The 14498-nt window shown below is 25.8% G+C and overlaps 1 protein-coding gene across 1 annotated transcript in view; it reads right to left on the bottom strand.

The window, feature by feature from the left end:
* LOC111624850 (rap guanine nucleotide exchange factor 4-like) overlaps positions 1 to 14498 on the bottom strand; it is a 43327-nt gene that overhangs the window by 14923 nt on the left and 13906 nt on the right. The window contains exons 2-3 of the mRNA XM_023367810.1: positions 2034 to 2190; positions 852 to 994 (exon numbers count right to left, since the gene is read on the bottom strand). Of these exons, the coding sequence (XP_023223578.1) occupies positions 852 to 994; positions 2034 to 2068 (178 nt within the window). The 5' untranslated portion in view covers positions 2069 to 2190. The remainder of the gene's footprint in view (positions 1 to 851; positions 995 to 2033; positions 2191 to 14498) is intronic.

The raw sequence follows: 14498 nt of genomic DNA, 5'->3' as shown, positions 1-14498 counted from the left end.
CGCATAAATAATTTTTAAATATTAATTTCTTTTATAAAAGTCATTCCATTCAGAAATTCTAATTATAAAAAAATCAAATGTTTTTAATTAAATTTAAAAAAAACATTTAAAAAATATTTAAATAATTTTTTAAAATTTATCAGTTAAAAAAACTTAACAAATCAAATATTTTTTTGGAACTAAATCTAAAAAAACCATGTTTAAAATTTATTCAAAGCACATTTTAAATAAATAAATAAAAAATTTTTATTTATCTTTAAATGAATCTAAAAATTTCTGCTAAACTAAAATATATTTAAATACTTTCTAAAAATTAAATTAAATTTTTATATACATAATTTTTAAAAAAATTTAATTTAGAAAATTTAATAAAAACTGGAACATGTTTTCTTTTTTTATTTTAGAAAATCAAAACAAAACATAATAAATTATTTATACGAAAAATTTTTATGAGGGTAATTTTACTTTTTAAACATATCTAAATTATTGTAGACATTTTCTTTGTTAAATTTTATTTGTCAGATTTTCAAAAAGTACATTTTATCATTTAAAAATAAGCTTTCAAGACGATTAATTTTTTAGTATCTAGAAAGGCAATAAAAATTATTTTTTTAAAAAGTTTTTGTTTAGAAAAATTTTCTAAAAATCATCTAAAAGTGTTTAGAAAATGTCTCCTATAAACTTTACATTATTCTATTTAAAATAAAATGATAAATTAGTGCGTCATTTGGCACATTTTGAATGCTTTTGTATACATTAAAGCGCAAATTTTCCAAAAAAAATGAAATAAAATAAAATAAAATTATACTAAATAATTTCTAGAAGATTTATTCCTTTATTTGTTGACTTACACGTAACACCTTTGTCCAAATCTTCGTAAAATCCGTAATAACAAATCTGTTGTAAAAGACTTGGATGGATTTTTTCGAATGCTTTTATACTTCTTAATCTGGAATAAATTATTTCTAAGTCCTCTTCCGTTCTGTCTGCTGGTCTGTTCAATACAAATATACATAAACACGTTATTAATTCTGAATAATAGTAAATTATTTGTACGAAACTACATTTTATAGATTTTTTTCTAGAATGGAAAAGTATAAAATATTAATTTCTATTCTAAAAAATCTGGAATGAAAGACATTCATTGTTAACAAGTAATAATCTTTTTTGTACTCTTCCACTCATCAGCCGATCAATTGAAAATATAATACATTTGATATGTTACTGAATATTTTAAGAAAGATTAAAGCTAAATATAATATTATAATAGTATTTAATACATGATATACTGTAATACTCCATAATATCAGTAAAGAGTATATATCACTTACTAGAATACTTAATAGCGTGAGTTCTTTATAGAAGTGCTACTATTAAGTATTCTAGTACGGCTCGTGTATATCTTATCTCTACTCCAGAATTGGATCCCTATTTCCAATATAGGATGCGACTCTCGCGTATTTCTGATACACAGTAAGTAGCTCCTGTTGTTACAAGATTTGGCCACCTCTGGGATATAGTATGAGTGCTAGGAGTGTTCATTAAATACTTTCTACTACTGGCCTTCTTAGTACCTACACAGTAGAAAGAGTTTAAAAAATCCCTCTCAATAATATGATATGATAACAACAGTATTTAAAAAGTCTGTTCACTAATATATTCTTTACAATACTATAAATCAATAGTACTGTAAAGATTATCTACATGAACTTCCATTTAATTGAATGATCTTTCAATGGTATATTTACATATATTATTGAATAATAACTTGATATCTTATTAAAACACATTTATATGCATTTTATAAATATTTAAAGAGCGTTACAGCATTAAAATAACGTAAAAGTAATAAAATACGCCATTATAAATGATATTCTTTCACGTATCCTCTGATAAACTGAAGCTATATTACGATACATAACTAACATTTTTGTGATATTATAAGCATTTTAAAGGTATAAAACACATAAAAAAGGAGTATAAAACATTGTAAATAAGTAGTTAAAAGGTGTAAGAACATTAACCTGTAGTACCTTTTGTCCATAGAATGTATCCATTCCGCGACCATGACCTGGCAATGGCAACATCGATCAGAAACGTTGTTCCAGCTGATTCACCTTAACAGACAGTCAGGCATTTAATATTCCAAATTATTATCCAATTCATATAAATCAATGGACGAAAATTCGCCTGAAAATAATTGCAATCATTTGAAAAACATCAAAATAATTTATCAAAATAATAATAATAACAAATGTTGGAAAATCATCTCCAACATCACTCCAATTCCCAAAAGTGCAATTGGATTAAGTGCAATAATTATAATGAATTAGAGTGAATCGTCAGACGTGTATATACATTAATGATACAAAATTACCTTCATTAAACAATATTCTAAATAATCTAGGTAATTTCAAATAGATATTTTTATTTATTTTAAATAAATCTAAGTGTTATACGTTGAGAATGATATTTCGCTTATATATTATTATTCCTGTTAATAATTTGATTAAATATATGGATATTTCAAGACTTATTAAAATAAATCAAATTATTTCCGTAAATATTTTAAGATTCTATCATTTATTTCCCGTAGTTATGCGAATGAAATTTGTAAAATAATATTTAGTTTTTAATTTTGCTAATCGAGTCTCTCAAGTAGTAGTTCTCGATCTGTCGATTTTAAAAAATGAGTTTTTCGGATAATATTTTGAAGAATTTATTAACTATTGGTTTCTTATCGATACTCTTGACTATTTTCTTGTCAGCCAATGTTTATAAATAGTTTGAAAGGTAGAAACCACTGTTTTTTTCTTCATATTTCTGGTTAATGTGAGAGTTGATGTTTTGCAGGTTTCTTAGTTAATGTGTGAGATTTTCGTAAATAGATATTCAGAAAACTTCACACAATAATGAAGAAACTTGCAAAAGTATTGGTTTATATTGTAATTGTATATCAGCAATGAGTAAGTCATTGAATTCCCAGTGTTCACGAGATTGTTTTTATTCGAGTCTACAATTGTTCGTTTATTAGTGAGCCATTGGTTTTTCAGTATTCCTGAATGATAAGTAACACCATCAGTTTTCTCAACTAGTGTTATTGAATAATCAATAGGTTTATTATGCAAGAAACAAAGAATAATGATGCCATTATTCAAGAATTTACTAGTCGAAAAACCTAATGGATACTCTTCATTCAGAAATTCTAATTGAAAATCCAATGGGTTGCTCAACCCATTAGTTTCTCACTTAGAATTTCTGAGTGCTAAAAAAAACTTGTGGCTTTTTTTTATCACTCAGAAACATCGATAGATTTTTCTTTTTCATCCCATCAGTTTTCGTATCCTACAGGTTTTTATCTTACCAGTGCAGGTGATTCTAAGCAGATTTTTCATCAACCACAGGTTTTTCCATACTAGTGACAAACCTGTGGATTTTTCATCAGTGCAGGATGAAAAATCTATTTAATTACCACGTTCTTGAATGACAAATTATCCAAAGAAGAGCCCATTAAATTCGAGGTTCTTTATAGTATAAAGCCATTGGTTTCTTTATTAATATTCCTGATAAATTTGCTGTTATAATCTAGTGTTTCGTGAATAATATGGAAACCACTGTATTAACCTAGAATATGTACAGTAGCTGAATAATATGATAACCATCGGTTTATCAGTCTCGAAACCATGTATCAACCTACGAGATTCATTGATTTATCAAGCATTCTCTGGATAATAAGCGATTCAAAACTAATATTCTCGAGTAATGATGATTTATTATTTTGCTAAATAAAATTTAAAACCTTTAAATATGCTAAATAAACTTAAAAAACATATAAAATGCTAAAAAAATTAGTTAAAAATTCATTATAATTAACTGAAAGATTAGTGTTCAATTTATATATAATTTAGATATTAATTGATAAATAACTTAAAATGTTATCTCGGAAAAAAAATTAATGATGACATTTGTAAGTAATTTAAATATATTAACATAATAATCCTTAAATATATCAAATTAAATGAAAATAAATTATAAAATGTGATTTATCATCTATAGAAGAGATGAGAAATGAAGGTTTTCCGCTTACAATTTTCATTCTAATTAAACTTTAATGTATATAAATACTTAAAAATTATAAATTCAACTTACCTTTATAATTATTTTTATATTTTTAAAGTAAAGTATCTTTTACAATATTATATGTATATATTTATATATTGTCTAGAGAGTTAAGTCAATAACGTTATCCACTACAGAAGGGCAGACAAGACTATCGAGTCTGGTCTGTCTGTCGCCTGACAAACCGAAATTTTGTCGCAGTCACAACTTAATTCAATATATATAATAATAAAAAACAAAAACAAAATATTGCAGCAGTAATTTTCTTAAGCACAATTTCTAAAAAAACAAAGAAAAAAACAGCTGGAGTCATAATAGAAAAGTTCTAAATGCAATCGCAATTATTAAATAAGTTGTTGGAGAAGAGAAGGGGAAAAAATCTAAACTTTTATCCTAATTATTTTTGGAATTTTTGATATTTTTTGATGTATTTAAGTGAATTTTTTATCGTTTTATTGGTGGCTTTTAACTCTTAAAATGTGCTCTTCATTCATTATAATAAATAAAGAATAATCGTGAATATCAAAGATGAAAATTCTGACCTTTGTTTCCAATTATTTTTAAAAGTTTGACATTTTAAAATAAACTTTTGGAATTTTTACGTTTTGGAATACGTTTGTTATTCATTATAATAAAAAGTAAATATCCATGAATAGTAGGAGAGGACCAAAAACTGAAGTTTTATCTTAATTATTCATGTAAATTTAGTGTTTTATGAATGAATTTAAATAATTTTCACAAGTTTCGTACTTTTGCATCTTTTTACTTCTGGAATTCGAAATTTCTTATTATAAATATCGAAGATATGAAAGAAAAATTAAACTTTCATACTAATTATTCTTGAATGTTTGATATTTTGTTAATTTTTAAATCGATTTTTTGAAATGTTTTGTATTTTTGTACACATTTAACTGCTAAAATATAATGAATACATTCATTATTCTTTATAAAAAAATAACAAATATATTCATAAATAATCAAAGAAAAGATTTAAAAACTCAACTTTCATCCTAATCAAGTTTAGAATTTTATTTAAATATATTAAACATTTTAAAATAATTTTTTCCATTATTCTTTACATTTTCCAACTCTTAAAAAATATTCATTTGTAACAGCATTTAATAGCAGAATATTCATTATAACAACATTTATTCTTTACTCGAATCTTTAAAATAATATGAAACCGAACATAAAAGATAAAAATCTAAAAAACTCATTCCAAGAAATCTAATAACATAAAAAGTTTCATGGAATAAAACTGCACTAAAATCTAAAAATTTCTGATTAAAAAAAGCAACATTACTCTTCTAAGAATCTCTAATTATTAGAATAAATTATCAAAAGAATCTATTATTATATAATTTTCTATGGGATAAAACTCAGTTACATCTATCGTTTCTAAGAAAAGCACGTATGGATTTTTAGAATCATCATTAAACTGACTTTATCCCACTACAAAGAATAATCTAACATATGTTATAATTGTAAAATAAATAAGAGAATTATGTAACAAAATAAATTTTTTTAGAATAATTTGTTTTTCTTTTTTTTTGAAATTTACTTTATTCTGTGAACGACAAAATATATTTTCCTCTTCCCCTCCTAGAGCCGAGAGGAAGGTAAATTCTTCTTTATTTTTTTTTCTGTGATATAAACTTGATACATGAAGAATATTTATTTAGGATGGCAGAAATAAAATTACTACATATTGCATACAATACACTTGTGTATAAGTTTTACAGGATGGATTGTTCCACTGTTTATGGCAAGAGTCAGATGATGCTGACAGATGAAAGGAACACCAAGATCAAAACTGTTTTATCGTTTGAAATTAATTTTTTCCCCTTCGTTTTATGATGCATCAACTTTTTTTAAAAAAAATTTTATAATTCTCATTAATTATTGTAAGATTTTAGGTGATTTTTAAAAGACAATTTTTACTTTTGTATCCGTTTTTAATGAGTTATTAAGTAAGAAAAATAAAATGATATTAAAGTAAGTGTGTAGAGTTTTTAAAGATAATTCTTTAAAAATCTTTCATCTAAAAATTCAAACTAATAATAATTATTATGAATTTTTAGATGATTTATTAAAACTTTAGTTTGGAATTTTGTAAATTTTTTTTTTGATTTTTCGACTTTTTTTGTGAATTTTTAGTTGGTTTTTTTCTGAATATTTTTACAATTTTATATCAGTTTAACGAGCTTTATTCAACGAGTTAAATGGCCAAAAAAGCGAGAATTAAATTTAAAGTAAAGAAGTAAAGTAACAAATAAATAAATTTAGAATAATAAATCTTTTTAAAAAGTCTATTGCGCATATTATTACGATTTTTAGATAGATTTTTAGAGATTTATTAGGTAACCAAAAAAGTTCTGTCGTTTTTTGTGAAACTACAAAGTTTAAAGAATGTTACACGCAATACACAATAGATGACACTAAAATTCCAGCAATATGTTAATCAAGATTTAATGCTGACTCACCTTATATAAAGAGAAGTGGAAAGGTTATCTCTTAATATTATAAAAATTGACTTGAAGATGAGTACTCCAAACTCTGTAATTCGTGCTTGTATGTTGTATGAGTTTAAACTTGGAACAAGTGCTGTGCAAATGGCTCAAAAAATATGCCAGGCTTTTGGACAAGGTTCTGTTAGCACTCACACCACCCAAAGATGGTTTACAAAATTTTCTTCCGGCAATGAGTCGCTTAAAGATGCGCCATGAGAATGATGTTGAATTACAGGCTGCAATCGAAGAATATTCTGCTCAAACTTGTCAGATGTTAGCACAAAGGTTCTCCGTAAGTGATGAAACTGTCCGTTTACATTTGCATTGTCTTGGGAAAGTTTACAAGCTCAGTAAATGGATACTTCATCAATTGGCACCTGCCAATATTGTGCATATGGTGGACTGCAAATGGAATTGTTCACTATGAACTTATACCATCTGGCCAGACTATTACTGCTAATGTCTACAGTGACCAACTGCATTGAGTTCACCAATCACTTTTGAAAAAACCACCAGCTTTAGTGAACCATAAAGGCGTTCTTTTCCTACACAATAATGCTATAGACATCATGTTGCGCGTGTGACCTCTGACACAATTCAGACCCTTGGATGGGAACCTCTTTTGCACCCTCCTTATTTCCCTGACATTAGCCCTTCTGACTATCACCTATTTTTAAGCCTAGATAATCATCTGCGAAATTGACAGTTTAGAAATAGAGAGGTTATAGAAACGGAATTAGGGAAGTTTTTCAACTCTAAAAATCGTGACTTTTATAAAAATGGAATTTATAAGCTTGTTTCCCGTTGGGAACAGGTTATTGAATGTGAGGGTGGTTATTTTGATGAATAAATTGTGTTATTTCCTATACATTTTTATGTTTGTTTTCTTTCAACAAAAAACGACAGAACTTTTTGGTTACCTGATAATAGCAATTTTGCATCAATAATTAATTAAGAAAATCGAATGATTTAAAACAAATAAATTTAAAATTTTTAGAAAAGAAAATAAATCCGCTAAAAATGTATTAAATATAAAATTAATTTAATTTAATTCCTTTAAAAAAAAATTTAATATAAATTTATGAGTATTTCAGGGTGTTTTTGCTATAAATTATGCTAAAATTACGGTTGGAGCAATGCAAACTTAGCCATTGCTTGTCTAAAATTCCATACAATTCCTTGAATTTTTAAATTGAAAATTGCAGGAAAAAAAATAATAATAATTTTATTTTTTTTTATTAAGAATGTTATTTAAACTATAAAAATTTATATTTAATGTTTTGTTTACTTCTACAGAATTTATGTCATGAAATAAATACTCGGAATTGGGACGGACTGAAGGTCAATTTTGTACAAGAAAAATAAATAAATTATAGTTACTTAGATATATAAAACTATGACAGAAAATATATTATAGTAAAAACATTTCATGAAAGTATAGAAGAGTGAAATATATATATTTGTCTAAAGTTTATCTTTACTGAAATTATCAGCTCCAACACGAATGATTGTTAAACATAAATGACAGGTTTTAAATTGTGTTTCAGGAAACATAAATTTAAAATAATTAAGAAATTTGGCTTAAATTTAAATTAAAATAAAGTCACTTCTTTTAATTATCAATTTAATTAATTTTTATACTGTTTATTATGGGATAAATTCAATAAAATATCACACTTACGGTTAGCAAAGGCGAGCTTTAGACAAAGTCATTTTATCAAAATATATTTTAATATAAAACCATAAAAACATCATAAATTCTTTAATGTATAGTTTCTTCAAGCTTCCAAAACTGTTTAGAGAAAAAAATTATCTCCAGTTTACTTAAAATTACAACTTTAAACTATGAGAGATCGTGATCTACTGGTTGAGCCACTTAGATTTATGCGCTTGTAACAAGCTTGATTTTTAATTTATTTAAAATATATTCCCATTCGAAACTTAATAATTATACAAAAAATATGTTTTTTTTTTCTTTCTATATTTAAACGTAATTATTTGAGAATATTTATAGAATAATGAAACAGAAGACAAGAGTTTACTTTAACAACCCCGAATTTACATGTATATTGATTAATCTTTCAATGTTAGAACGTTAACTTAGATAATTGAATTCATTCATACACATGTTTATTAATGGAAGAAATGAATTTTCTCCTCCTCTGATTGATGTTAAAATAAAATTTTCTACCGTTTTAACCCATCTAAATTGATTTCTCTAACTACTTATCTTCAATTTTATAATACTAATAATAATAATAATAATAATAGTAATTAGGGAGAAAACAGAGAATGGTATAGCTCAGATAATTAATTAATTAGTAATATAATTAAGAATTTTAATGATGAATACAATTATTATTATGCCCACGCAGCCGTTCTCATAACAAAAAAAACCTGACCATAAACCCCCAAGTAAAATAACTACTCTACACAACCACATAATAGCAGAATTACAATTAATTTGAACTTCAAGCTCCTAGTAAATACAAAAAAAAATCAATTTTAAATTCGACATTTAAAAGTTGATAGAAAATGCGATTTATCTAGAGTCTGATTTGAAATGTTGAATAACTTCAACTCTATTATCGATAAGAAAACCTTTTCTAAAAAATTCAAAAATATAGATTTTTATTCAATAAAATAAATGTGCACATTGATTGAATGCCGAATATATCGAACCGTATTGATTCGAACATTTAATTTACATATTTTAAAAAAAATATTTCAATCTTATCTACCTTTATGATAAAGTCTCAATCAGTAGATCGTGATCTCTCTGCTATTACGAGTCACTGATTTTCTAATTAATGCACGGATGTGCTAGCCACTAGTGTTTGTGAATAATTTACAGGTCCTTAAGTTTCTAATCAATATTTTAAATTAGTAACAGAATCATCTTTTCCCTCTAAATTACATCATTCAACATTTTCAAATATTTTTGTGAACCACACGATTTTCTAATTAATATTCTTAGATAATACGTAAACTAATCAATTTTTCAATTGATTCCTATCGTTCTTAACAACTAATTTCTGCGTGAAAATTCTTAATTAATAAAGGATTCAGCAACCAGATAATAGAACATTTTCTGTACTTTTCTAAATAAATGTTATCTTAAAGAGAATTTTAAGAAGAATCCTAGATCAAATCACCTTTGATTCTACAGTCAGGATACAATATTATCAAACAATTGATCCCTTGATTATAATTGCATCATTCTAGACTATTGCTTTTAATTAAACTTTCTCAGCATCCTTATTCTCATCCAAAGACGAATTTCCTCAAGCTACTGATCCCGAACATCCGATTCTCGAGTAAAATTAATTATTCTCAAATAACTCCTCTCTGAATCATTCTATGTTCTTTATTCTAACTTAGAATAGAAAATTCTCAAATCCTCTTTTTAATTAAGGATGGACTTTCTTAAATTATTTATCTCTAAACAAGACTTGTATTAGGCTAAACTACTGATTTTTAGATGAAGATTGAATATTCTCAACTAAAAATGGACATTTTCAAATTAACGATATCTGAACTAGCGCTGCATTTATTGAGCCGCAATTTGAAAAAATTGTAGACCTATATATTCCCACTGTCTGTCAATCTGTCTTTCCTTAATCTCTAGAACAGTGTTAGATAGATGAAATCCGAGACCAGATATGGAAATCTTAAACTTCAATTAACTATATACAAACTTCCAATGCAAATCGAAAGTCTTGTTAATTCAATTCAAATTTTTTTCCTTGAAAGGAGTTAGATGACAGGCATGACTCTATTGCTAACAGGAAAAGTATGATGTACAGGGGCAGGGGCAAGACTACTAATTTGAGGTGGAGAACATATATTTTAAATGAAATAAATTAAAAATATGATTAAAAACTGCAGCCTGGCATTGTGACGATGTTACAATAAATAATTGCTCGTTATACATTGCAGACTTTAAGTAAAGATTGTAACCACACTCTTTTTTAAGTAAAAGAGAAAAAGTATATTTTAACAAGAAAAACTGATCGTTCAATTAAAATTGAATCATTCTCAAGCACCCGATTCATCTCTCAACTATAATTACATCATTGTAAAATACTGATTTTTAATTAAAGATAGAGAATTATTAACAACTGAATCTCGGCTGGCAATTACTCATTTTCAATAATTGATTTCTCTACTGGAATTACATTAATCTAAATTTACTGATTTTCAATCAAAGATGAATTTTCAGCAACTGATTCTCAATATTTGATTTCTCAAACATATTATTGTATTCTTAAACTAATTTATCACAACTGAAACATTTTAAATCACTATTTTAAACTATGATTCATCTATTAATTTTTTAATCAAATAATGAAAGAATCGTTAGTTCCTCAAACAACAAATTAAAAATTTTTCAGTAATATAAGCAAAAATTTCTTTTAATTTTCATGGAATTTGTATAAAAATATAACTCCTGAGCTTCCTGTCTTAGTTCGTAATAATTATCTTTCATCCTATTTATCCCATTAACAAATAGATTCTCCTTGATTCTATCATGACATCAAAGCTCCAACTTACAATTATAGTAACAATAATGACAACAATTACGTTATTGCTCCGGATCAATAAGAAATTATTGTTATGGTAAGAAGCGTGACGTGACAATTTACAATTATATTAACAGAGAAAGTATATTTTAACAAGAAATTTTCCTACTAGAAACCATTATATAAGCATTAACCTTTTTAGCATCACTAATCATCTTTAATTTTGTATTTTTTTAAAAAAGGAATTCCTAGAAAAGTCAAATTGTTCATTTAGAAACAATCAGAAGATTATATTCTAAGTATTTTTTATTACTATTATAATATACCATTGGTTTATTACTTCCTAATGGTATAGACGTATCGCTCTACCTTGTTACTATAGTAACAATCTGGTTGTAAAGCAATTAATTTGACTCTTGTACAGTTTAGAAATAAAATCAGTTTAGGAAATTTCATACAAATCAATAAAAGTAATTTATATTATCTAAAATGCAAAGAACAATTACAATATACAGTATTATTAAAAATTAAAAATCTCTTGTTTATCTTTAATTTATCCAAGTGATGCGAATCCATCTTCGTTTATCCAAGTGATGTAGTTGCATCCTTCGTTGTTCTGGCTTATTTTATATAGTTTTTGTTTTATAAAATAAAGAAAAAATAATAATAATAAAATATATTTATTTATCTTTTTATAAGTAGAAAGCTTTTTCTGCTAAGATTTTCCCTCTTTTCTTGTTTTTTTCCCCAACTGTTTCTCTGGAGTATATACTTTATTCTTCAATATAAGTCAACTAAATCTCTTGATAGCATTTCTTCTAATGCTTCACACCTTTTATTTTCACAACAGATCCTTCTTGAAGACTTATATTCTCAACCATTTGCCAATATTTCTTATTTTTTCAACAACAAAACATATATTTTTTAAAGATTTCCTTTGCATTCTCGAGCGTATTTTTTAACATTGTATCAGCTTATAAAATTGCACTCATCTATAGATAAATATTCATAAAATATATTATTCATGAATTGTATTAAGCAAGTTTTAAGTGTTTATATATAAATTTTAAACAATATTAATTTTTTTAGAATGCAAAAATTGCGAGTAAGATAGAGAAATCATGTGGGAATATCAACATCTGTATGTACTGTACTTGATTCGATGAAAGTGAAGGGGGTATTTTTGCATATTTACGAATAAAACAGGTGATTTTTATTATCTTTAACAATGTTCTGCTTTGATTAAAATATCTGATTACCAAGTGGTTGTTATGCATTATTAATTTCTTACATCCCAAAACGGGTACCTTCAATTCTGTATGCATACTAAAGTACTGTAGATGTATACGCCTTGCTATTTTCAACGGAGATTTATATTTACCTTTCTTTGAATATTGAAAGAAATTTCTTCTAAAATCCTAGATTTTTATTATTTAAAAAAATATATTTATTCTTTTATGATCTATTTTTATTTTTTATAATTAAATAATTTTTATTTTTCTTTATACAAATCCTTGCAGAAGTTGGTTGGAAAACTTGCTATTTTTTAGATTAAACCAATAGATTTTATTGCTGTTTCATAGGATAATCAATTGATTATCGTCTACCATTGAATGAGGCGATCAATGTCTTTGACTTATACATTCTGCGAGCGAAATAATCAATTATAATTGGGTGAAGAGAGATGTTCACTGGATTGATTTAACTTCTGAGCAGAATAATTAATTAATTATCATATTTTATAAGTGGAATAGTTAATGCTGATCCTATTCGTTAAAATATTAGTGGTCTTATAATTTGTTCCTACTCTCTGACTACTTTCTCTCCTCCACTTTTCATTATTTTCTTACTCATTTCTTGTTTTCTCTCCTCCATTTCTGATTATTTTACTTTTTTTCTTTCTTCTTCCTTCAACATTTATTATCCTACGAATTTTCTCTCCTTTCCCCTACTTTTTCTTATTATCCTACTCGTTCCATCATTTCTCTCCTCCGTTTCTGGTTATCATACTCGTCTTGAGAATAGGATAGTCAGAGAATACTCTTGTAAATACGAGTGTGATAATCCTCCATTAAATTAATAGATAATCATTATAATTCTGTGAATAAGAGGCATACTATGATCTAGATAGTCAGTGGATTATAATGATTACCCTATGAGAATAATGATCAGCAGCTTATCATGCATGTTCTGTGGATACAATAGACAAACCTTACTCGCTGTATAAACAGGATAATCATAAAAAAATTTTTGATTATCCTGTTCACTAACGATAGGCTAATATAAATAATTTATCATAATTATTCTTTGAATAATAAGTGAATTACTTCACTAACTTGGTTCTATGAATAGAGCAATCTTATGAATAGGATTATCTTTCCTAAGAATAGGATAATAAATAAATCAAATCAGTGGATTATCTTAAAAGTTATGTGAATAGAATAAGCAGTAAGGTTAATATAGTTATTCTTTAAATTAAGATTATTCCTTCAAAATAGAATAATCAGTGAATAGGTAGGATTAATCATTAGAAAAGTAAGAGAGGTAAGAATATTCTTTAAATATATTTAGTGAATTATTTGTTTTTAAAGCAGAATAATTAAAATAATTAATTAGTGAGATTATTCTACCAATAGACTATTCAATGAATCAGTGCGTTTGAATCGAATAATTACAAGCTAAGCGTAATTATTCATTCAGACGAATAATCGGTGAATAAGTAGAATTATCCATTAATCAGAATACTAAATGAATTATTAGATTTATTCTTTGAATAGGCTAATTAATGAATAAGCATAAATTTCTTTAAATAAGAATAATCAATTAAACAGTACGCCTATTTTTACGACTAAAACAATGGTTAGATTACATTATTCATGCAGAAAACAGAAGAAATCAAGGAATTATCATAGCGGAATCAGTGGAATAGTTAAATAAACATGAAAAAACAAGGAATAATGGATGACAATACGTGAGAATGTGGAAAATATTCGAGAAATCTCAATTCTTTGGACAAGAATAAATAAACAAAAGACGAGCACACACAATTATGAAATATTCACCACTTGCCTCTCATGTTAGGAGGAGATGTTGCCATAGTAACCGAGATGAAGAGTGATGATTTTGGTATTACATCCCATCCGATCAGAATCTTGATTTAAAGCAAATGTGACTTTTAGATATATAAATTTTATGATAAATTTAAGCATCCGAGAAATACGAATGCCTGAAGAGATCAATCAAATTATGTCAAATTTTATTTTCCCTCTTTTCAATTTTATCTTTATAAAAGAATAAAATATAAATATAAATATAAATATATAAATATAAATATATATATATATAT

The sequence above is a fragment of the Centruroides sculpturatus genome, unplaced genomic scaffold (assembly GCF_000671375.1).
Source record: "Centruroides sculpturatus isolate CEXI.00-Female unplaced genomic scaffold, Cexi_2.0 scaffold301, whole genome shotgun sequence".
Taxonomy (NCBI): domain Eukaryota; kingdom Metazoa; phylum Arthropoda; class Arachnida; order Scorpiones; family Buthidae; genus Centruroides; species Centruroides sculpturatus.
The sequence above is the reverse complement of the archived record's forward strand: the minus strand, read 5'-3'. Positions and strand labels throughout refer to the sequence as shown.